The sequence below is a fragment of the Silurus aristotelis genome (assembly GCF_946808225.1).
Source record: "Silurus aristotelis genome assembly, chromosome: 12".
Taxonomy (NCBI): domain Eukaryota; kingdom Metazoa; phylum Chordata; class Actinopteri; order Siluriformes; family Siluridae; genus Silurus; species Silurus aristotelis.
In genome coordinates, this window is record NC_139585.1 from 17982899 (window position 1) to 18009655 (window position 26757).

Consider the following 26757-nt stretch of genomic DNA (forward strand, 5'->3'; position numbering starts at 1 on the left):
TAGATGGACAGTATAATCGGTAATTACACAATTGAACAGATATGAATTAAGCATTTTTAGAAAATGGAATTTTGAACGAGATGTTCTACTTCCTGAACTGTAAATAAATATGACACACAGAGAACAGGTTTACTCTTAATGTACTGTGTATTACAAGGGAGCAGGTAGCTAAAACACTACCAAACATGCACTACTTAAGTAGCAGTGTACATATTATAGGTTCAAGTGGTCAAAGTTAATAGAACACAAATATGGCAGCAGTTGGTATCGATCAACAAGGCACTAGAGGCATTTAGATCACCTCTCCTCCCCAGGGAGGAATTCTTCTCTGAGCCTATAAAATGAATACCCTTCATTGAGTAAAAAGTAATGTAAAAAGTACAGATTAATACAGACTCTTACAGAGCAAACAATGTCTGTTAGAACTTTTCACAACTCTCCATATTAGTCCTTCTGGATTATCACACCTCTCTATAAACCCTCAGTGGAGGTGAGCATTGAGGTCATATTTCTCACAAAATTTATCTGTCATTGGGATGCAGGTAAGCAGCTCGCACCATTCACACTTGACAGGATACACATAGAAAAGCACCACAAAGCTGGAGAAGATTCCCAGAAAGAGTGCGAGCGAGACCAATATCTGGCAGCGCTTGCGACACATGTCCATTCGGCCGAAGCTGACATAAGGCAGGAATGCAAAGGAGAGGAAGAAGCCTGAGATGAAGCCACAAATGTGGGCGAAGTTATCAATCCAAGGCAGCAAACCAACGGCGAAAAGGAAGAGAACCACACACAGCAGCTTGATGAAGGCTCGCCATGGCCGTGCCAAGATCTGCCAGCTCTGGAACAGCTCAACGAACAGACAGGCGAGGATGCCGAACTGAGAGCCAGCTGGGCCAACCTGATAAAAATCAAGAAGATGTTAGATCATTGTGTCCTTAATCACATTACACAACTCAGCTTTCTACAGATGTTAAGGGGTTTATAAGAATGACCTCACCTCAGCTCTGTAAGGAAGAAATATGGCACTGGCCAGATTGCCTGTAATGCCACTGAGGATGTAGATAATGGATATTCGAAGCCACCCTGCTAGCTTTTCCAAATCCCTCAGGATGATCATTTGGAAGCACACAGACACCAAGCAGTGTAGAATCCTGAGCAAAAACATGCTCGAGCATGAGTTAAATTACAAATGAAAAGTTGATGAACTTGCAAAACAATGTGTTGTAATTTTTGTAAAAGACGTCCCACTTACCCAGCATGCAGGAAGAGAGACAGCCACAGACGATAGAACTGATCTGGGACCTCTGGGTTAAGAAAAGGCAGCAGGCCACACACATCATCCATGCAGTGCACCTGATGAAAAGCATTATTAAGAGAACTGAAAATACCTGTTAGATTAACCTCCACCTAGTGGTGGACTGACTATGATTTAATTTCACAAACAGATCAACACGACTGCAGCTCTGAACCCCCTCTGCTGGTTACTTGAACGAGAGCTATATGTTTACAAAACAAGTACAACATTAAGTTGCTGCTTAAGGAATAGTTAGGAATAGAGATGTAGAAATGTACCTGGGAACAAAGTGTGGCCTCTTCATGAAAATAACCCTTCATAAAGTCACAGTACTCTCTGGATGTGATTTCGCACCTAAAAATAACCACACTGACGTTATATTCAATAAAAAATAATGACCATATATATCAGGTAATCATGATAAAATCTGTCTACTGCTGTAGCTCCCCCCACCTTCCTTTGGTTCCAATGCAGCATGGCCGACCTGTGATGACACAGTCTATGTGTGGCAGGTTTGTGTGGTTTCCACTGCTGTACCTGGTGCAGATCTAAAAGAATATAGGCAGCATCTGTATTCAATACAATTCTGACCATTTGCAAACAAAAAACAGTACAGCTAGCATGACTTTAAACTCGTAAAATGTACAAATAATTTCCAATAGTAGTAATAATTTCCAGTCATACTTACTGGCCACTTGGTGATGTCATCAGGCCACTCATGAGGTGAGACAGAGGCTGGCTCCAGACAAGTCCTGATGTCATTATATAAAGCTACCAGTCACATGCCTGAATCATGCTACTACTCAATTAATAAAGCTTGTAATGTATTACCTTGGGTCTTGGTGGCACACAGAGCCATACTTGCGTAATTTGCCATCTAGATATGGAACACTTGGGTGCTGAGGCCACTTTACCCAAAGAGCTAATGTACTCTAAGACAGAGAAAGTGAGAGATGTGTGTTATGATATCATTTCAGAATGATACATTAATGGTAAACTATAACAAAACATTGTGAAATATTGTGGATTTTCTTTTCAAATTTATTTTACCATCATGTGTTAAACAACACAAATAAAAAAAATATATATACAATTGAACTAAGGTAATAAATGCCATTTATATTACACTATTTTGATGCACTATATTGTATATTGTGAAAATGGAAAAAAAAAAAAAAAAAACTGTGCCATACTGCCCACCCTGAAAACATTAAGCATAGACATAAACCACATTAAATAATGGCACTGACCGAACACTCTTTGTGAGAGGTCTGTACGCAGCCTGATTGGTCATTTCGGACGCAGCAGGCAGAGTTGCGCTCCTTCTCCCTTTTCTCCTGGATCAGGTCGTGCACCTGCTGGTCCTGGCGCATGCATGGTGAGAACTTTGCTCCCAAATGTATCAGCGCCACCTATCGGCCGAGATGTGATACTGTAGTTAACTATTTCATTCCCCATAATAGAGCAACAACTGGATCAAATAAAGATAAGACAGTAAACGCAACCTACTGAGGTTGGTCCAACCCAGAAGTTCTCTTGCTGCACGTACTTGACGTTCTCATAAATGCCTTTAGTTCTTAAAACCTGGAACATCAAAGCATTGCATAAATTGCAAATGTAACTGTAGAAACTGTATATAATACATCAGAAGCAGATACAACTTACAGAATCAACAGTTTCGTGTTGGGAGAAGCCAATAGGTGCAATGCCATAAATGGAGACTGACAGGATAGTGATGAGCAAGTGGACAAATGTTATCCAATATGTGAAGAAAGGCCTACAGAACAAAATAAAAAAAATATGTCAATATATTGGTTAGTATTTAAATACATATAAATGTAATAAACTATTTATTTATTTGAATATTAAAGGAGGAACCAGCCTGTGGTTGTTCATATCTTCTATCTGTCTCTTCACATAGCTGTCAATGCGCTTACGGTATGTACGGTTGGTCAGCCGTCCCACTATACCCAGGCCATAAGGGCGCTTCTCACGGGCAAAGAGCTTTGTGACAGGTACAGTGATGCGCTGACCCCGTCTCTGTCCATTCACACTCACAACTTCCTGCCGTAAGCGCACTTTAGGTTGGACAAGAGAGCCATCTCTCCCTTTCCTCCAGCCCCTCTCAAGTGGCCTACAGAGAAAGAGATAAGGAGATTATTCACTTGTGGTCCTTACTTGGAAAGCACTGTCAGTCTACAGTTCACGTCATGCTTATTCTTAAGTGTTTAGATTCCAGGTTTTGTTTGAATCTGATGGCTAAAATAATCACTATGAGTAGATTTTTCACTTATGCAAAGAGCTGGCCTGTTAGGACAAGTGATGAGTATGTGTGTGTGTGTGTGTGTGTGTGTGTGTGTGTGTGTGTGTGTGTGTGTGTGTGTGTGTGAGGGAGATAGGGACTCACAGCATTAGGTGACTCCTTTCTAACTCAGGCTTCCCCAAGGCACTCCCTGTTAAATCTGTCTCACAGGGCACTTTGTTTGCATCATTCTCACGAATAGAGGCCTCTGAGGGAGACTCAAACACATCGTCTGCATATGTAGATAGTTCCTCATGTACCAGTCCATCCTACACACACAAACAGCATTAGCACACAGCACACAACCTGCCATCAAGTTATTTCAGTGTTAGCATAACAAAAGAGAACATGTAATTTTTTCAGAACTTCAATTAATAAAACTACTAATTAGCTTTTATATTATGCAGCACATCCAAAAAGTGCTCTTAGTTTTATCACTTTTGGTTAGTACCTTGCTCTGGAAAAATTGACAACAATTTGGAAATGGCATTGGCTGTCGTGAATAGATCTGACACAATCACACAATTCTAATCAGAAGAATATTTTTTATAGACTTTATTAGCATTTTCCCTCAGTGGGCTATTATGTGATATTATTCACTATAAATGAATGTTAATTAAGTGACTACATTTAATATCAGTTAATATCTTACATTTAGCAGAACTGATAACAATTTTTAATTGCAGCATGCTGTGCATTAAATGGCCAGTGGAGGGCGGTGTTGATAGACAGCTTAGACTGAGGAAGAACATTAGTAGCTCACCGTAGACCTTTTAAAAAAATACTGCTATCATTCTTACCCTTGTAAAAAAGGAGGTATCCAATTCATCTAGGAATTCCCCTGTGTCATCTTCCATAAAGCTGTTTACAGCAAAACTGCGTCTCTTTACTCGACGTGCTGCGCCATCCTTTGCAGAACGACCCTGAAAGTGCCACCATTATTATCCCCTCTTCCTTATCATCTTCACCAGCATCATCATCATGATCATAAACTACTTAAAAACTGTTGCTGCAGATGTGAGGTCGTATCCTTTCTACTGGCTATTAGCTGCGCGATGAAAAGTAGTTCTCAAGCAGGGAAACCTTAAACTGTGAGCTACATTCCAGTGCAGATTTAACATAATTCCATCAGACAATTATTGACAATTTTCAGGAATACGTTCCAAATCAAAGTATATTTAACATTAAAAAAAGTATAACAATGTAAAAATCTATTTTTCTTAGAACGTCAAACAAATTTCACAAATTTGAGAGCTCCACATGCAAATTTGTGGAATATATAAATATAGATATATAAATAGAACACAAAACATTTTGGACATATTTTGCCATATCATAATTTACAGTCACTCAGTCCCACAGCCCCACATTTCTACAAAATTACATCTCCAGTAGAGTTTTAGTTGATCTGTCTACCACTTGCTATATATCTGAGACACATGGTAAGATCTGGGTCTGACCTTCATTAGAGCTGCAGCTGCTCTGAAGCCCATTTTGGCCACAGACTCTCTCTTGCGTTTACGTGGCAACCGGTTGAAGCCAGAACGGGAGCTGGTAAGAGAGCACAGGGAGACAGCTCCAGGAGTTTGTGTCCCAATGAAACCATCCACATCGTCAATGTTACGAAAAGCTCGACCTCGAGCCAATGGATCCACAATCTGCAGGGGAAGAGGACATCAGTTCCATGAAGCTACACATTTGTATATATTTCCTGTATTATGATAATATGCTAACCCAAAATATTTACATTTAGAAGAGCTTATTTAGCTGTTTTTGTCTTTAAGTCATAGCTCACAAGCTACATGTTAATAAAAAATTTACACACTTATGTCCAAACATCTTCATTCATTTATCTTCAGTAACTGCTTCATCCTGACCATAGTCATGGGGAATCATATGCCTATTCCAGGAATACTGGGAGTGAAGCAGGTATACAATATGAATGCGACACCAGTCTATCTTTGAACCCCATTAACACACACACACACACACACACACACACACACACACACACACACACACACACACACACACACTCACTCACTCACTCACTCACTCACTCACTCACTCACTCACTCACTCACTCACTCACTCATTAACTCACACACACTCATTCCTAAGAGCTATTTAGTAGGTAGTAGTAGTAGTAAGTAAAGTAAGTAAAACAATTAAACAACTCAGTATAGCTCATTATTTTATAAATAAAATAATAAAATATAATTTATAAACACTGAAACTTACAATATTTGAGCACATGGTAATGTATCAGAGCTGCTTATTTAGATGGCCCCTTCTAATATCAATCCAACGAGTACCAAAAAACTGTACAAATTACAATAATTTCAAATAAAAAATATTAATTTGTCACATAAATAACTATACAGAGTATTACACGCAGTGAAATGCTTTTCATGACCAGTCTATTGCATAAAATGGAATAAAAAAAAGTGAGGTTTAAATAAATTGCAACAAATAAAATGTAGAAAAAAAGGAAGAGAATCTAACCTTCTGCATGCCATGATGTGCATGTGGAGGGACATATAAAGGTGGTGGAGTCTCTGTGCTCGTAATGGAAATGTTGTCCTGACTGGGCAGGTCCATCTCGCGGAGTACCTGTGGCTTCAGCTTGCCATAGCGCTGATTGCAGTGGCGCAGGCTTTTCCTCTGCCATTTCAGAGTGGTGTCGATGTCCTTACTGACCCCAAACCAATCTGCTGTACCCCTGGATGGTGAGAACAACCCAAACGCATAAAGACTACAGCGGAATACTTAAAAAGTCTTTCACTTCCTGTCATATGAATAATCAAAAACATCCGCTTGCATATAACTTTCATCTGTTGTGAAACAAACCATAACACTCTTCACTTGTCAAGAACTCGCCTTTAATACATCAGAAACATCTTTCTGTGAGTTTCAAGTGAAATAATGTTTGTAAACGGTGATCTATAAACAGAATTATAAACAGAACTGTAAACAGAAGTGTTGTTCCAAAAACTATACATGAATGAAGTTATTAACTTTATACTGATCAACCAGATTCTCAGTAAGAATCCCAGTCTCTTTCTGTCTCTCTCTATCTCTGTTTTCCTCTCTCTCTCTCTCTCTCTCTCTCTCTCTCTCTCTCTCTCTCTCTCTCTCTGTTTATTGTGTGTGTAAACTTCGAAGTGTAGGAGGATGTTGGGAGTGTTTAGAGTAAAGGACACTTAGTGATAACAGGCTATGTGTCATTACAGAGCCCAGCTGGAAAGGCCTTTTAGTGCAGAATGCAGGAGAGGGGAGGGGAGTTCAATGTTGTCCTCCCCGCAAGGATATTTCATTCTTATATCTAAAATTGCACAGCCATTATGCATTAAATCTGGTACTGTTGCAAGGACACAGATGAAGAATATGGTTTACTACATATGGTTTAGAGCTGTGGAGTACTAACCCATATGCACCCCATTCTTCTTTCAAAAAATGCCTTAAGAGAAATCTGTCCAGGATTCAATTATGCAGGCATGCGATTCATTAAAAAATAGAAATGAACAGGGTCAGTGCTAATGAAGTCGAACGAAAATGAAGTCAAAGTAACAGAAATGGTTTTGGTGCTTGAATCAAATCATTCAGCAAATAGAAGAGCTACATTAATTAAATTAAAATCTATTAGAGTACATTTGCGTCAAGTGTTCAGGGTAATAGCCCTGTTAGACAAGCTTTCTGTGTCAGCTAGGTGGAGCCCATGTGCAAGAGGAATTAAATGCAAAGAAAAAAAAGGAATTAATAAAGGCAAGAATGTACATCGAAAACAGTAAGTAATCAGTTCAGCGAGCAGTAAAATAAAATAGCTGGGAGCTTCTGCTTCCTATCTGTTTTTATTTGTTGATGCAAGTCATGTCATGCCTAAGGTCATAACAAACACATAATGACCAGGCAGAGGCTGTCGTTGATCCAAGGACACCACAAGGACTGTCACAAAATTGCACAGCTCTGGCAGAGTGACAGACCTTGTGTAGTGTTCTTGAAAGTTGAGTGCTCTCTCAAGAGACGATCTCACTGATTGGACAGTTAACTACTACCTCTCTGCTTAGCCTTGTGTAAACACTCTCTGAAATACCAGCTTATCTGTTATAATAGACAGGTAGGACATACCTCTGCCTAAGACAAAAAAACCCTCTAAAATGCTACTGTATGTGTGTGTGTGTGTGTGTGTGTGTGTGTGTGTGTGTGTGTGTGTGTGTGTGTGTGTGTATGTATAAAGTAACTCAGACACAGTGATAATTTTCAGTACAAATCAGAGTGAACAGTATGCTTTACAGTAAGGTTTACACTGATATGATGAATCAGATCATCCATCAGCATTCAAACAGCTTTAGTTATCCTAGAGTAATTTCCCAGAGATGTGCGTGTAGCATAGTAAGTAGATGGAAATCTCATCCAGGTTATCCTTCCCTTTTTGTGTCTTTGAAGGTAGGCAGACCACATGCTTTGGGACCAGTAGATAATTAATCTACAATCCTTTCAAAGCCCACTGAAGCAGAGGCAAACTATGAGGACATCTGTTTTTTTTTTTGTGTCTGTTCCCAAGTCATCTAGATCAGGAGTTAAAAAACAGGTTCCAGGTTAAAAAAGTTCCACTGACCCTCTGATTTGTATCATAATCATGATCCACCGATTTAAATATTGGGCATATTTAAATATTGCAAATATGCAATTATGCCTTAGATTAGGGGTTTTAAATACAATAACGCTAATATTAACTATAAAATTAGTAAGTAGTAACCTGCACTATTGTAATGACAAAAAAATCACACACTTCAACTTTAACTTCAACTTTATAGATCACAGACACCATTTTGCGATATACACAAGCTGTAAGAAACAGAAAGAGAAGACATAACTCTGTGAAGCTTTCTGGATTCTCACAGCTGTATTCTGTGCTGTTTAATATTTACATGCCACATGGTTCTCACAAAGATTAATACATTTTCCATGAAGCATACCAAATGGCAGAGCTAAAAATAGAACCCCGTGAACACATGGGGATCTGGTTTATATCTTTGAATGTGCTGTCTGTGACTGAGATATGATGGACATGAATGGGGTAACTGGTTATTAGTGGTAAATGGAAGGTGTGTTACCCTCCTCCTGCAGGTCACTAAAAGCGCTACAGTACCTGAGGACAATATGGGGTAGCGACTGGCGCCTTGGGGCCTCCAGCCGAGAGAAGCATTGGCCATTAACCAACACTGTGCTCATCTGCTCAAAGTGTACCCTCTTCTCTGTAGGGCTGAAAACATGAGCCAGCAGGAGAATGAAAGATTAGAAACAGAAAAAGAGGGAAAAAAGAGGAAAGGGTTAGAGGTTACAGTTTTAGGAAGGAATTAGAAATCAAAGTCTAAAAGATTAAGTGAAGGCAGCAGAGTGAAAACATTTTCAGGTCAGGATAGTTCAGCATTCAGCAGAAATGTCTACAGCAAAAAAAATAAATAAAAGAAAATAAAAGAATTAAAGAGAGTTAATGGTATAGCAGATGGGGATTAATGTGTAATCCAGTGGCATTCATAATAATGCAATTTGCAGTAGTAATTGCTCAGAGAAATGGGACTGGGAAATGTTTTTTTTAATACAAAACAACTTTAACTTGTGTTGTGCTTGCAAACATGTTTGTTCTTGCAAACATGATTGTTCTTGAATGCAGGCTTAACTAAATGATTTTATAAACGTTATATCTGCGGGAAACACAAGCACAGAGTGTGCAGTATATGTCCCGGCATGCCTCTTCTATGATTAATTATACCTGTGTGTGGGGGGATGTGCACATGTATGTACGTATATGCCCATACCTCTTAATAGTCTGTGAAAGGGAGGGTTTGCGCAGCACCGAGGGTCTTCGAGAGTAGGGGTCCACTATTGGGTATCTGAGCTGAATATTCTCTGTGGGCACGCTGGCACTCCGCAGGTACAGACTGTTACGTGCCCATGGCTGTGAGAGGGAACAAATCACATGTCCTACGCAAATTGCAATACACTGAATACATTAATTATTTATATGTTTGAAAGAATTAAGCATATATTATGTGTGTGACTGCTACTGGATTCTGTAAATGTGTTAATTTCAACTGGAAGTTTGGTTAATTAACATAGTAACAAGATTCAAGCAGGCAGAGGTCCTATTTTTTTTTTTACAGGGTTTTTACTTCCCCCTTAATATAGCTGAAAAAATTGTCCTGAAGTTTTCAAAAATGCAGAATTTGAAAAACAGAGAAAAGATTTGTTCCATAATGCAATGTAATCAATGTACTCTGTAAGTGTGTGTGTGTGTGTGTGTGTGTGTGTGTGTGTGTGTGTGTGTGTGTGTGAATACGAATTACAACAGTAAACCGCAGAGAAACTGCTTTGAATCTAAAAAAAACCTTAATTTTCTGTTTTTAGCACCTGTATAAAGTTGATCGGCTCCTCCGTGGAGCCCTGTGAGCTGGGGACATCCAAATAATGCCATGGTGGCTTCTTCCGTTGCTGACTGCTGCTCTCCTCATCAGCTTCAGCCATGCTAACTCACCTCCCCTCGTTTGCCAGCTGGAGATAGAGAGCAACAAATAAGCAAAATAATCGAACGTGCACAACATTTACCGTACACACAAAAATAGATGACCAACACACATAGCACAACAGTGATTTATGTAAGACACTAATCTCTATTTCCATATGGTAGTACGATGACAGCTTGTCCTTACCGCACATACAATTGTGGTTTTTCTTCTCATCCTAATGACTAAAACATCTTTGCTTGAGTGATTTACTGTTAAACTCATTTGCACCTCACTGACTAAGAGCAAATTTGTGCAAAAGGTTTGGACAATTGAATACTGCTACAAATGCATGCAGTATTTCTAACACATTCTAAACACAAGTTTCAGTGTTCCTAAAACCTATGCATCTCTCTTAACCTCCACTAGAGGGTACTGATATATCTTTAATCCATGTAAATGCATACAGGTCTCCTGTTGCATGGACATAAGCTCTCAAAATATTTTCAGCAATGTCAAATGTATGCCTAATTAATATATCGGAAATAACTGTAAATATTCTGCTTCTTACAGAGTCACAACTGATTTGCATTAAATAATAACAAATGGGAGTTTTGGGCCCCTGATAGGTCAATGCAATGGTTCACACTATTTTTGTACTTGGAGTCATTTTACCTAATAACGAATAAAAAATGTGCTAATGGATTATTTTGATGAATTGTATGAATGCAAAATTTTCATTATTTTGACAAAACCCACTGACATGTCAACATACTGTAGCACAACAGACTCTGATAACATTAATCGAACATCATAATTAACAAAAGAGCATCTCATAAAATGCCAGACACACTATATAATGGCCACACAGTCTCTCCTCTCCTGCTTAATAGACCAGAAATTGTATTTATATGTACAGTGATGAAAGACACACTCAAAAACAGTCATACAAAGCATGATAAATGGGCAGATGGAGATTTTTCCTCTCAGCAGACATGGTTATTAACATACAGATCAAGGGTGTTCTAGAAAATGGGGCTTCCAGTCCTTCCCGGAGCTGTTCAGAGAAGGTCAACCCTTTATTCAATAAGAATTTAATATAATAGTGCTATTTATAATTTTCAAATCATACAGATGTGCATTGTCCAAATCAGAGGTCCTTTTTGAAATGTAAATGAATAGTCTAGATTGAAAATGGAAAGGAAAACTGCAAAATTTGTACTATTGTTACTGGAACTATTGTCTTGCTTTGAAAAACTTGGTCTAAGAACCAAAAGTCTAAGTGACTCAGCCAAAGCCAACAAGCTATGTGCTATTCAACACCAACTGGTTTACCAGCCAGTGTTCCTGTCCACCACAAGCTATTTCAAGGCTTTTGGATAATCAACCATGGCACCAGCCACATGTAAGGATAGGACAGCAATAGATGTCCTCTTACCAGCTCTGGTTTGATGTAAATGTTTATTTTTCAGGACATATTTTCAAATGAAATAAGAAACCAAGCTATTTTTTAAGACGAAAACAAATCTTGAAATAGCATCCCTTGGCAACAATCTCTCCACATCCTACTGCAAAACATTTCCCCACAAAGAGACGTAGTGCCTTTGAATGACCTTTTCTTGATGGTGGCTATAAATAACAAACAGTATACACTTTCAAAGTGCACTTTTTTTTTGTTAAGCAAAACAATATATGTTTTGCACTTGCTGGTGGATCTCTGATTTCCAGCACACAGTATATTCTGTCTGTGCACATGATTAACTGCCACTGTACAGGCTTTATATGTAGGCACAGAAATGTACAGACTGTATTTGATATATTTTCTAATCAGATCCATTACCACAATTCATCTCCTTACACTTTCGACATATGGCTCAAATTAAGACATGACAGTGATTCAATTAAATAAACATTAAATAGATTATTTAAATCTATCAAAATAGACTAAATAGAAACAGGATTAAAAAGGAGTGGCATATAAAATAAATAAAACAAAAAAAACAAACAACCCCTCAAATAATACATATAACACAGTGATGCAAAGTACATATCATTTTATATGTTAAAATTCTTTCTTAATAAATACATTTCCTCATTTGAAGACTTGGCATCAACTCATATTACTTCACCCTCATACTCATAAATATTTATATTTATGAATATGGAACAATTATACAACTGTAATAATATTCCACCACTTAATTCTCAGTCATAAAGTATAGCCTCATGCTGACCAAAATGTTTATACAGCATTCAGAAATGTTTTCACAAGCAGACCAAAACTTCCTCTCACATTTAACACCACACTGTTGTGCTGCTCCTAAAACTTTAGCCTCATTCCTGAAAATTCTGAAAAGGTCTGTATATGGTCAAAGGTTAATCATATCTCCCTTTGAAGCATCTGTACACTAGTGTATACCCCTAATAATCCCTCCGCCATAACATCAGCTTGCCTTCTGTCATGATGTGTGACCTTCCTTCCTGATGGAGGAGCTTTGTACTGTGTTGTAATGCAGGCCAATGTTTTTACTAAGGCCAGATGTTGTGGTGAGATGTTGGGTCTGTGTGTTTAAATGGGAATTTAGGGAGTGTGGGAACAGATGTCCGTAGTTTCTGGACAGTGATAGATGACCTCAATTGGCACTTTCTTCCTGTGGGCAGTGTGTACCTCTACATGTGCTCCTCTTCATCATCAATCTGAATTGATACATAAAAAAAATATATTGTATTTATCCCACTAATTGACCTGTGTTTATGTGACTTCAACATGTTTAGATTCATGATCTTCTGGATTTTTCTTGCATAGTCTTTAGAGTTTACACTGAATTGCACAAAAGAAATTAATGAGCTGCAGTGCTGCGTGAAGAAGGTAAGAGGTCACTGCAGCAAGGTCACAGTGGTTTGAGTGGATAGGAAGTCTACAGTAACTCAAATGACCACAACCACGAGAAGCAGAAAGGCATCTCAGAATGTACAACACACTAAATCTTTTGGTGAATGGGCTACAATGGCAGAAGAACACATTGGGTTCCAAGAAAAGGAATGCCTTTGGTAAGTGAGTGCTCAGCCTATAACTGGAATAATCGTGAGCAATCATAATCAAAAGTAACAACGTCCACATTTAACTTAACAACATTCCGTTTCCATACCTCGCATGCTGTTATTGCCCTCGTTTTTTCGATGGGCGGGGCTAGTGGCCACACATGACATCATCACATGACCCAGGTTTCGACGTCAATAAGCTAATAAGTTTGCGCAGTGGGCGTGGCCTATGACGGCACGTGACGTCATTGATCCAGCCGTGGTTCAACTCCCCCCACTGTGCCAAGTGTTTTGACATATCATTTTCATACCTATTTCTGAGCACCTTACATGTCCGCCTTAGTGCATTTTTTGTCACCACTTTGTGGTCATCACTTTGTTTATACATCACACATCACTTTTTTTCCCCCTTCCCTTCTGAGTGTGGGATAAGAACATGTCCCATTATGCAATTCCTCCCACCGGCTGTTTGCTTTGATGTATGTATGGCATGCCTGGGGTCTGCTGCTCACCATTGTGCTATTACAAAAGTTAAGTCCTTCCATTAATTCTGACAATCACCATTTAGAAATGATCACCACAAGATGAGTAAAAAAATGTAAATATGACAGTGACCAGCTACTGATACTTTCAATAACATATTTGGCTGTATGTTAAGCTTCTTGTAAGAAAAGAAAAACTTCCATGTGCCTTCAGGATCAAATAAAGTGGGTCCTGAAATTGATTTTCATCTGCTTGTTAGTCTGGACACACAGCCTGGCAGAGTGCTGTACATTCATGCTAGGAACTGCCTCACATACTTCAACAAAGTTTTAAACAAATTTTATTCCATTTTTTTCCAGTCTGTTTACAATGGGACTGAGCAGATTGGTCCATTTGGCTTTTGTTGAGCTGCTCGATTCAGATGGCCTGCTGATAGCAATCATTTATCACACCAGTTATGTTTGACAGCATGAGACATGAGCACACTGACATAATACTGTAATGCCAGAGATGATATTGAATTATGGCAGTACAAACCCCGATAATCACCTGATCAGGTGCAATATGTTTCTGCTTAAACGTCTGTGAGGAGATGAACTGTATTACCAGAACTATACAGTAACACAAGAAAAGGGAAAAAGAAATAAATACTGCTAGACCCAGAGGCATTGAGGTGTCATGGCTAACCTCCAGGTCCATCTCCTCACTTGCTGACAAGTGTCCCATTGTTTGACTGGAAAGCAGCCACTTCGCAGTTGGAGGAAGCTGTGAGGAGTGTTTGAATCGTATGCCTAAACAACATGTGATCTCCATTTAAATACTTTCCAGCACAATGGCTGCCTAAAGCACTCAGCGTTAAAGAGGACACACTGTGTGGGCTATCTGTACTTGATTGTGGGATATTAGCCACCCAGCACTGTTCACTGTTAAAAATGTCAGCTGGCTGGATTGGGTACTTTCGTCAGCCTGAAATGAAACCTTAGCTGCACACATCCAGAGTAAAGAAATGTGCTGTAAAAAGGAGTGTGGAAAACTCATATGAGATTTTCAGGGATATAGATTTCAAAGCAAGAAGACAAAATAAGGTGAATATACTGTAGTTCTCTGCCAATGAACTTCAAAAAGCAAACAGATCAGAATAATGAGCTAATAACTGCATCCTAAAGCTGGTAACACTGGTACTATTAGTCAGTAATGTATCAGTTGATAATTTACAGCCAACACCAACACATTTTAATAATAATAATAATAATAAAAAAACTTGTTTAACCAAATCTAAATGGCACATTAGAATAAATGGAAGGTATGTGAGTGTAGATCTGAATTAGTATGGCATGTTAGCATTGGAGGAACAGTCAGGAATTACCCACAGCTGGAGGACCTTAAAAGAATGTGAAAGCCTTAAACCAGTGTCTAATTCTGGGTAAGCAATGAATGCAAGTCACTTGAGCAGAGCAGCATACTGCAACTCATTTCATGCTAAATATCCTATCTCATTTATAATCTTATGTATAAAAAAAAACAAAGCAAAACAGCTCTTGCATTGCCAAAGTTAAATGAATTGCTGGTCACATGCCCTATTAATATCTATAAAAACACATATCTTCCAGTTTATTTCATTGACTAAATGTCACAAGTAGGCAAGTTAAACCAAAATGCACTGTCAATCAATTTTATTCATAGATTTTCAGTTTGATCAACATTCAGTTGATCATCTATTCATCCATCTTCATCAGCCATTCAACCTGGTCAGACACCCAGTGGCACCACAGGAAACCACACACACACACACACACACACACACACACACACACACACACACACACACACACACACACACATGCACTCAGCTGTCAGCTAATCTTTTACAAGACATCAAAATCCTAGCCGCTCTTAATGTACAGTGGTTGGAAATGAATATTCTTGGTCACAGATGATTTACACTAAATGTCATGGTACATTTAGCAGAGGAAGCAGGTTGACATAAGAAGAGAACAGACAGCTCTTCCTGCAGATGGGCTAAGTCTGGGTCTGTGTAGCTATTCAAGTTCTGTGGAGTGTTTCACGCTATTGTCTGGGAAAGAGCCCCTTCCACAATGGAGCTCTTTATGAAGCATCTTTAAGCTGTGAAACTGACTTCCTCTGCTGGCTCACACTGTATAAAATTACATTTTTAATTGAGCACAGATGCAGCGCTAATGAAAGAGGGAAATTAAAACGAATATTCCACAAGAGTATGCTAATTAAGGAGGTAAGTCCTAATGTTTCATACGCAAATAAGATGGCCTGAAAATCCCCTTTGTCCCCTGTTCAAATGCGAATAAAAAATGTCTGCACATTCAAATTATCTTTTAAAATATAAGGGATATGATTGCCCTTTGAAGGAGGTATATGTAAGATAATGAAAAAGTTAAATAAATTCACCTGAAGGTTGGGCTTTACCAGCAAACACGCCTCTTTGTTTACTGTGTTTTTTATAGAAACTACCAATCAGTAGACAGAGCAGCTTTAAAATAAGAAAAGAATGTTCTTTTCGTTTTTGTTCACTCAGCTTTTATATCAGCTCTAATGTCCCCTGATGTCAGAACTGCTAACTCACTGCAACCTTTTGAAATATCAACCTGTCAAATAACACCAGCACAGCTGTATCCACCTGGCCTCCAATAAGACCTGGCCTCCACAGTCACGGGACCTGAACCCAATCGAGATGGTTTAGGGGTGAGCTGGACCGCAGAGTGAAGGCAAAAGGGCCAACAAGTGCCAAGAATCTCTCGGGGAACTCCTTCAAGACTGTTGGAAGACCATTTCAGGTGACTACCACTTGAAGCTCATCAAGAGAATGCCAAGAGTGTGCAAAGCAGTAATCAAAGCAAAAGGTGGCTACTTTGAAGAACCTAGAATATGACATTTTTCAGTTGTTTCACACTTTTTTGTTATCTATATAATTCCATATATAATTCCACATGTGTTAATTCATAGTTTTGATGCCTTCAGTGTGAATCTACAATTTTCATAGTCATGAAAATAAAGAAAACTCTTTGAATGAGAAGGTGTGTCCAAACTTTTGGTCTGTACTGTATATATATATATATATATATATATATATATATATATATATATATATATATATATATATATATATATATATATATATATATATATATATATATATATATTATATACACAATGTAAACTGATGATCAAGAAATATCTTGCAGCTTTACTAAATATGCAATCGACATAAAAAGTAACATACACAATACAAGTTGTGATCTTTGCTTTTTACACATAGGAATGTGCTTTTTTATGTGGTTGTCTGTCACATAGTGCTCCAGGTCAGAAACATGGCATGGCAGAGGTAATCAAATACCGTGTTTATTAAGAACTATTGTCAGTTCCTGTTCATGTTTTATTTCATCCACTGCCAGCTAATCAAGATACAGCAATAATAAAATTCTTCTCCTGGTGGATTTGATGCTCCACATGATGTCTGTTTATGTGTCTAGGTGGTGTATGTGTGCATTAACGTGTTTCTTTTCCCATGGGACTTAAAAAGGAGAGCGGCTGCACGAAAGAAGCTCTCCAAATAATAAGCATTTGATTTACACCACTGTTAGAAGCATGTCAAGACTTGATTCTCCCTCTTCTCACTCTGGAGCTGAAAGAGACAAAGCTGGCATACAACACAGGACAATCTCATTCACCACAGCCCCTGCAAAATCAGCATTACAGAAGCTGACATCCAGTAGTTGAGATTATGTGTGGGTGTGAAAATGTGTTAAAAAGTGAGTAGGGGTAAAAAAAATTTAATGAGGTTAACTGACATTTGAAAAAAACAAACATAGAGACAAAGAGCATAAAAATATAAATGTGCCATTGAGTAAACCAGACTTGCTGCAGAGATCTTACATGTTCATTTTTATTCCATCAAATCAAATGTTCTTTTCAAGCCACAATTCTGTCATATTTACGTATTATGGATTTTCCCACTAATGTTAATAACTCTACTCTTCGTCCATGATACAATGCTTAATGGTAAGAACTTGTTTAACTTTTTTTTTTTGTATAGCCTTTTATTGCATATATGTTAAGCAAGCCTTTATTTTGTTAAAAGCTTTCAAAAACAGTCACACATCCTGCCATGTAAGATACTGAAAGAGACTGCTTGAAAAAAAAATGCATGCAATGCCATGGAAACACAGTTGCAGAGCTACCTATTGAGTGACTACGTGGCCCCGCATAAACCATAAGCACAGACTACACCCACATGAAGGAGTGAGCAATCACGAAACAGTCTACTCTCTTCTCTTTTCAGGAGCTCTCTTAATGCATACATTACAATGCCTACTGATTTGTACAATTTGCAGCTACAGCTATCCAACGTGTGGGATGGGTCTGAACTAGTCTGCATAGGTTTAAGTCCTGCAAGAAAACTTTTTGACTGATGTACTTCTCCAACATACAGTGATTTGTGAATATGTTCCATATTTTACCACTGTACTTGCCACCGTGACACAAGTGAAAGTGAAAGTTTATAGGACTGTGGTGAGACCTGTGATGTTGTATGGTTTAGTGACATTGATTAAAAAAACAGGAGGTGAAGCTGGAGGTAGCAGAGCTGAAGATGTTGAGGTTTTCATTGGGAGTGACGAGGATGGACAGGATTAGAAATGACTTTATTAGAGGGACATTTTGGAGACAAGGTGAGGGAGGCGAGATTGAGATGGTTTGGACATGTACAGAGGAGGGACATGTTGTATATCGGTAGAATAATGCTGAGGATGGAGCCACCAGGAAGGAGGAAAATAGGAAGACCAAGGAGGAGGTTTATGAATGTGGTGAGGGAAGACATGCAGGTAGTTGGGTTGAAAGAGGCAGATGTAGAGGACAGGGGGTATGTGGCGACCACTAATAGGAGCAGCCGAAAGAAGAAGAAGAAGAAGACTTGCCATCGTGACCTATATTTACAGTAGTAATTCTGACCTTAAGTCAATATATAACAATGAATACTGATCCACAATGTGTTGTAAAAAAAACAATAAAAAAGAGACCTGACTATGCAAATGCTATGATTTTATTCAGAACATTACCAGAATAAAACAGGAAGATGCAGCAGTAGCAGTAACCCAATATTTTTTGTGACCACAAATAGAGGCAGTGTTGTGAGAATGGTAGAAGAGACAGCCAGACCCTAAAAAATGTCATAATAAACCACTCATTTCCATAAAACTCTTGCTGTTTTATCAGTAACAATACATTTAGTCAAACTAAATAAGATTGGACCATATACTAGGTAGACCATGTACATGATAAATCTGTGTATGTATCACTAATACCAAAATGCACATAAATTCAGTAAGGTAAAGCATATTTAAGGTTAGATATTCTAGATGTACAGTATATTTCAGCATATAAAGAAATGCATTATTAAAAAATCCTGACAATCCCCACATTAGGCATGTGTTTTAAAAGCCTGAATCTGCCATAATATTACACACAGTTGCATGAAATCTAACATCCAGTAGAAATTCATCCTATTTGGACATAATATTTGTCTGGGAGACGTGAAAAAACGACTGCTCTCATGGGCGCAAGGTAAAATCAGACAACATAGTAATTAACTTTCGAATTCTTGACCAGGTGCTTTGCATTGAAGCAGAGTGAACGTATGTAGCTTTAAGAATGCGATTGTTTTGTTAGAAGCTGCATTCTAATCTGCCCTCAACACATCTGCCCACAAGATGTTATTTTCACGTGGGTAGCATTTTTTAAAATGTATTCCAAGTAGAATTTTTCAATAGACCTTAATCCCTCTCCGCACGCACCCAAAAGAAACATTCCACCTGTCCCTACCTCTCTGAGTTAAGTCGTCTCTGGAAACCTCTTCAAAGTTTCTGGCCAGTGCCATCACTCACAAAGGCAAAATGTACAGCTCTGAATCAGTTTTATGTGTTATTCTATATAATCTTCTATGCACTGTTTCTATGATAATGAAGCTCAGTGCTGTCTGACACTGAAAATATACCCGCAGATGAAAAAATTTATTAACCTAATGGACCAAAACATAAATGTATAATATACAAACACCTGTAAGTGTGCAGTGTTTAAAAACCTTAATGCTGCTGCACCTAAAGCATTAATACCAGGATGACATTACTGACCACATCAGTGTCACTTCTGGGCAGAAAATAAGACACCACTAAAAATCTAGTCATTGGTAATCCTCTGATGCTACCTTCTCAAGAAATTTTTACAGCCCATCAATGGGAGTTTCTGTCTTGATGATGCAACAGCCATCTGTGTCTAGGAATCAAGAGAGCAAAATTGGCTGTGCATTCTGTGTGGTAGAGATGGCACACTCTCTGTCCACTGTCAATCACAGCTACACTAGTGCTCACTGGTGCACACGATTGTGAGCTTATATATGCAGATCAAGGCAGATAGTGTTTGTCCTCCAAGTGTGTACCACACAGCTTAAGCAGCAGTTTGGAAAGTAAGGTTGGCTGGTTTCACATGTCTCAGAGGAAGCACATGCTGGCTTTCACCCTCCCTGCTTGGTAGTTGTTGAAAGATTTGCAGGGGTGGATGGTGAGTGGAAATTGTCAGGTGAACAGATTGAGGAGAAAAACAGGGCGCGTGAAGGAAGGCATACCTTATAAAACACCAAAAGACTAGTTACCAAAAAGTTAGCAAAAACAGACAGGAAATATTCTGTATTTAACATGAAATAAATGTAACTACACACTATGAGTATTAGAATAAATATCGAATCTAATTTAAAGCATGCCTCATTGATTATAATAGGGTCTATTAACCAATAACAGTTGCATTATAACTGATCTGTTACTTTAGCACTTTTACAGGACAGGGTGGATTTTTGTGTGTCCACTGTACACAAGGTGTACACAAGGGTGGTTTCTTCTACACTACTTCTGTACCCTCAGTAGTGATGTTCTACCTAGATGCATGCAGTATATCTTGGGTGTACCTATTCAGCTGCATGCCACAATCCATGAATATGTTCATGGTTCCAAACCATTGGAACAGCAGCAGTATTCCATACGTTGCTAATTAGTAAAAGCAACTTGACTGGATTTAGGCTTATGAATAAATTCAGCAGGCGGATTGTAGGGAAAGTGTCTCTCATCAGCAGCACGCAGATGTTGGGCGACGTCTGCTGGTCCCAAGTCGTATTAAGGATTGCATTAAATGTAACATCAATTCTATCAGCTGAAACATACTCATACGATGCGACGTTTTGCCTCTGAAATGTGTCATGTGAGTGTTTTGTAAAGTGATGCATTACTTACTTTCTCTGACTTTTCCGCTCTCGGGTCTTCTCATTCACCGCGGGGTGGAAGACTGCAGTGAAATCAACGCCTGTAGAGCTGCACGCTTCGCAGAACTGCTATCTATCTTCAGAACAAACTATCACGGACGCGTTTTGGAAACAAAAGCGGTGTTAGAGTGTCCCCGTGTCCACAGAGCTCCACATACTGGACGTGATTCACTCTGAGTAACCCGCTCCACAATCACCGGTGTGGGCGGAGCCACATCAAACGTCCCCACGTCACAACTCACACGCGCCTTCCGCGAGCGCAAACACGCGACCGCAAAACTCGTCTGGAAGTAAACAACTCAGAAGGAGATCACCGCCCAGCGGAGATGCAGACAATCAACTATAGCAAATGGGCCATGTACACCAGAGGAACTTAGCAGACGTTCTGGAGCAAAAGCTTGCACTGATTTCTTGCTCAACACCTCTGCTGCAACTGAAAAGAAACAGGAAATACATCATACCTCTAGGATCATAGTTGACCATCCCTTTATACTGTTAGAATAGACTTCTGAAGACACGCCTCATGCAGCTCATCAGCTAATGAGCAGGTCCTTCACCTGAGGCACTTCCTGGCCAGATAACTCCATGACATACAAGAAACTCAGCAAAGATGGAGAAAACTGACAATCACTGCATTATGGACATCTCCGTTTGCTAAAGCAATTAGTTTTAAGTTAACTATTAATACAATTGTCATTCCCAATATCCTGTTAAGCATAAATATTCTTAAGCAGAGTTCATATTGAACTGCTATCCCATCTAAAGTGTATTCAAACTTTGCCTTTGTGCTCATGGAATAGGATCAAGATTCACTCAGACCCAGAATAAACAATCAAACAGACGAACGACCAAAGGACTGAAGAAACTAATTAATTGTCTGTTATCTATCTATCTATCTATCTATCTATCTATCTATCTATCTATCTATCTATCTATCTATCTATCTATCTATCTATCTATCTATCTATCTATCTATCTATCTATCTATCTATCTATCTATCTATATATATACACACACACACACCAGTTAATATATATATATATATATATATATATATATATATATATATATATATATATATATATATATATATATATATATATATATATATATGTGTGTGTGTGTGTGTGTGTGTGTGTGTGTGTGTGTGTGTGTGTGTGTGTGTGTGTGATGACAAGCAGATGTCTTCTTCACAACTGGAGTTTTTAAGTTGTTGCTGTTCCAAACATGAGCACAAATATTCTGTGTATGCTAAATTAATGCCTTGCAATCGAATTAATCGAAGTATTAACCTGTAACTGTGCTTGAATTCTCAAAGCTGTCCCAAGAGAAATGTGTTTTGTTCAATATACGAGGATCTAAAACGCTATTAGTTTAAGCAGTTGAAAGAGCAAATAAAAAATTCAACTGGATTTTCAGCAGGAGTACATTTTTTCTCTTGACTTTTAGATAACATTCCAAACATGTTTCATGGTAACCACTTACTAGTAATCTCACAACAAATAAGTTGAAATTCACCACAGCCTCACAAGTTGCACAAGTCAGAGTGTGGTTATATGAAATATCGGCACAGCTGCGATTAATCGTTTAGCTAATCACATCCATGCTGATATTCAGTAAAACCCCGATATTGCTTATGCAATATTGCTTTTAACCATCAGAAATGTATAAAGTGTTATTTTAGACACAAATGTGTTTCTTTTTGCTTTGCACTACAAATGAAAATAAATTCCAATAAAGCCACACTCAAGGTGAAATAGTCATAATTCTTGCTTGCTATATAATAAGCTAAAATTTTTAGAATTGCTTGCGATATCTGTTGAAGATTAGATTTGATTTGATTCAGCTATAGTACGTGTTATGGTTAACTGTTGCTAGATTTAGGATTGTACAGTATGCATCATGGACAAGCAGAGTAATACACATACTGTAGACATCATAAAAACAATCCCAGTGAGGGCATGGTAAATACATGCACTCTTGGAACATGACTCCAATCAGATTAGTGAATTGGAACTAACTGTTGTATAATGAAAACCGTCTTAGCCTAGTGCCCTTTGTTTGTTCTGGATTAGGAATAAAGTCTGTGAACAGAATGTAACCAGGTGGGTTCAGTCAAAATCAGATAGCATACTTAATGTATCACCTTTCCTCTGTGAGTACACATTTCAGCCCTGCATTGAACCGTAGACTTGGCCTTTGATATCTGTCCAGTTGAGCACCACACCACTCCAGATTCAGCTCAATAAATCACTCAAGAATTCAAGAGGATTACCCACTGATCTTGACCAGGTCTTTGCTTTGGATAATACTTCCCAGTACAATAGAAGAGAGAAATGGCACCTATTTTAATGACTCTGAGTATTCAGTTTTAGACCTATATAGTTTCAGACCTATGTATTCACAGAAATTCTGTTAAAATAATAACATTTATGGCATGTGTGAGTGGAATGAGATTGAAGGGTGATGGTGTAAATTTGCACAAAGAAAGGCTCACACACACACACACACACACACACACACACACACACACACACACACACACACACACACACACACACACACACACACACTAGATAGACAAGATAGAACTCCTTGTTATATCCATTGTAGCTAGAAATGCAACATCTGTTTCCTCGAGATAGCATTTAGTAGAATTAAATACATACTTTAGTCTTAACAGTATCAGCAGTAAGGAAATTTGTAGGACACATACCATAGATGGCATCTGCACATGGACACATCTCTTTATCCTCATCTCTGGGAGTAAACTGCAATGCTCCTGCAGGATGGACACATTTCCGTCAGGGAATTTCCAGTGCTCCAATCAGTTATGCTTTTCCTATCAGCTATTTTTTTCTCTGGAATTTATGTTTAGGTTAACAGATAGTTATTGATGTGAATCTGTACAGAGAATACCTAATTCCCCATTCTAAATTTTGAAGAAAATGTAATTGAAAATGTGCTATTCAATTGTTTTCATTTGCATAAAATTAAGCTACTTAGAGAACTTCTATTAAGTATCCTTTGTAAAAGTGTAATTCATATGTCTCTGTATTTGAATTAAGATTTAAATCTGATGGATGTTTTCAGTATTTTGTTTGGTTTTAGTTTTGGTTTTTGTTTTTGTCTGTGCATTTAGAAACACAGGAAAAAACCGAGAGCTGTCATCACAGTCTGTGAATATGCACCCGCATGAAAAACCCCAGCATGTCGAGCTTTTTGTTTTGTACTGTATGATCTACAGATGCACACCTTTTATCTCAGTCAGATGCCCTGTAAACCCTTCTGGCCTGCTTTCTAAAAAAATATATTAATAATGCATGCATGCATTGTTGAAGATAAAATACTGCTACTCAGATTAAAAAATGTGCGGCAAAAAGTGGGTCTTCTGTGTTTATTTGAATACAGTGAGTTCAGACAGTTCAGGTAACAAGTGGAAGTTCATTGCACGACCTGTATAACAGGACAGAGAAGAGTCTTGATGAATGTTTTCCTTTTGTTATGGAGTGTGGCCTGAGAAGTGCCTCAAGGTAGGAGAAGACTGTTGTGCTTTTGGCTTTGTGGGCACGCAGCAGTGATTTGAATTTGATGTGAACAGCTACATGAAAATAGTGGAAAGATTGGAGACACAGGGTAACAAAATAATATAGCATGTTAAAATAACATAAAACAAGAAGTAAGATACCATCGCTTATTTTTGTTTATATAAACAACACACTTGTGTGATGTTGGCCTGATTTTTGTGACGCGCTAAATTTTATCCAATTATCTGTTGACTTTTCCTATGACAGATTGCAGTTGCTTTTTGCCTCTTAATCATTCTGTTTTTCAACAACAAGGTGTGGACAGCTTAGATTTAACATACTGGTGCCACAATTCAGGCAGTGAAGCAGAACAAATCAGAAATACAGTATCTCTGTATGTTATGGTTAAACATGGGCACACTGGCTGAAAAGAGGAAAGAGAAGGAACGGTAAACCTGCAATGAATCAAGCCATACATAGGGCAGGCATGGGAAATATGGGTCTGTGTGCTGTCAGTGAATTGGAGAGATGAGAGCACAGATGACATTGGGTTTCAGTGTATGAAAAGCATTATGCTCTGACCTGGGATTTAACCTAACCATAACAAACTAGGGGTTCTCCAACTCTTCAGGCTTCTTACAGGGTCTGCTTACAGGTATTGCTTTTGAAACATTCACACTTACTGCTTGTACACATTAAAAGTGATTAATGACATCAGCTTCCACTGTGACTCAAAATGTGCTCGTGACAGGAAGTTATTTTTCTGTTCTAAACAATATATTTAGATCCAAGGGGAACTCTGGAACAGTATGTGGAGCACAGGAAGGAAAAGAGAAGGGCAAATGATTCAACAATTCACCTTTGATAATGCAAAGCTCTCATTACCCTCCTCTCTAACAAAGCATATCAAGTCTCCTCTGTAAGTATAAAAAGAACAATGTACATTTTCTTAAATACTTTTTTCTGACACAACCCCCACCCCCACCCCCAAATATAACATAGTCAAAAAAAGATAACCGAGCACTGTGGATAAATTGGTCTGCTGTGGAACCTTTTCTTTACTCTTGGCCTGTTCCCTAAGGACAGATAAAGCTAAAGAGGGAAAGGAAAAAATGTCTGTGGAGTGAGTGCACCTAAAGCACTCCTTAAAGTCTGTTAATGAGTAACAGTGAAAGAGCTTAAAGAACCCCAGATGGAATCTCATAAAGCCTGCTTTTTCCTTAATTAACATTGCATTGTATTCAAGAGTGTTCTTAGAAATACTTCCTGAATGCCACAACCCTTACCCTAGAATCTTGATTGTTATAAAATGATGCAGAGATAAATACAAAAGATACGAAATAATTAGAAAGTCTTGCTTGCACACTGCATTTCTGGTGCTGTGAGTTGTCCCGAGGCTCACAAATCTTTCAGATCTAACAGAACATTGAGTCACCCACATACTACTCCTAGCACCATCCTGGAGCTATCACAAGACTGTAGACACAACATACTGTTTCACAGCTCAGACTGTCACACAATGTTGGAGAAAAAGTTCTTCACACATAACATTCACTGATTGTTGATAAGTTAAGAAGCTTCATAGATCACAGTAAAGATATAGCTGCTATTGTACTAGGTACATCTTTTTGTTGGCTATTTTATAAAATATACCTTAACATGGGAGAGCTAACTGGCCTGTATTTTACTACACACACATTTTATTAATCACATTTAATAAAAAAAAAGAAAGCACATATGAATCGTATGGTCAGGTGTCCACAAACTTTTGTCCACATAGTGTATTATTTCTCAGCACAGCATTGACACCAGGATGTTAGTGACATGGTAATGTGTGGCCATTGAGACGAGTGTATTAGACAGCATCAACAGAGATTTTTTTCCAACACCTCAGAATCACTTCTGGGCTGAGGACCAATCCACTAACCAGAAATATGCAACCTACAGCAGTGCTGTGGTTAAACACTGACACTGATCAAGGCAAACAGAAATTGGGCATGGAAACAAGCTGAGGTACATAATCAGACTGGACACAGACAAAGTGGGCTAACTATTTAAAGATTTCATAATGTGTGCACAGTTTTTTCATTCTTCAACAACACTGCTGTACTTCATTTATGCTAATGCAAGCATAAAATAAACAAACGTGGCAGTCAAGATTTCAGTAACTTTAATTGATTTTGCCATACAATTTCTTTGTCACAGTATTCAAACACATTTTACATCTTGCTTTCTTTCTGTAATGAAATTTTTAAATAGA

General features: G+C 38.3%; 1 protein-coding gene across 4 annotated transcripts; it reads right to left on the bottom strand.

Moving 5' to 3' along the window:
• rhbdf1b (rhomboid 5 homolog 1b) lies at positions 1-21460 on the bottom strand. 4 transcript variants are annotated; one of them, XM_083555626.1, is made up of 19 exons: positions 20941-21291; positions 10014-10154; positions 9422-9561; positions 8752-8865; positions 6105-6321; positions 5060-5257; positions 4400-4522; positions 3705-3868; positions 3180-3431; positions 2963-3074; positions 2807-2881; positions 2548-2709; positions 2129-2229; positions 1986-2049; positions 1751-1845; positions 1576-1651; positions 1256-1356; positions 1001-1154; positions 1-901 (listed from the first exon to the last, which is right to left on the bottom strand). In XM_083555626.1, the coding sequence occupies exons 2-19, from the start codon at positions 10125-10127 to the stop codon at positions 482-484; spliced, it is 2682 nt and encodes an 893-aa protein (XP_083411752.1). In that variant the 5' UTR covers positions 10128-10154; positions 20941-21291; the 3' UTR covers positions 1-481. The 4 variants fall into 4 exon arrangements, with proteins under 4 accessions (XP_083411752.1, XP_083411753.1, XP_083411754.1 ...); XM_083555627.1 differs by having other exon boundaries at positions 9422-9587; positions 20941-21182; XM_083555628.1 differs by lacking the exon at positions 8752-8865 and having other exon boundaries at positions 20941-21460.
• Between the last annotated feature and the right edge of the window lie 5297 nt (positions 21461-26757).

Bases quoted from the DNA above. Each gene is read 5' to 3' on its own strand.
- rhbdf1b (XM_083555626.1), bottom strand. From the start codon at position 10,127: ATGGCTGAAGCTGATGAGGAGAGCAGCAGTCAGCAACGGAAGAAGCCA. The intron at 3,869-4,399 runs GTAAGAATGATA...TTGTGTGTGTAG, and splicing joins ATACCTCCTTTTTTACAAGG to GATGGACTGGTACATGAGGA. The intron at 2,230-2,547 runs GTCAGTGCCATT...TCTCTGTCTTAG, and splicing joins CCTCTCACAAAGAGTGTTCG to AGTACATTAGCTCTTTGGGT.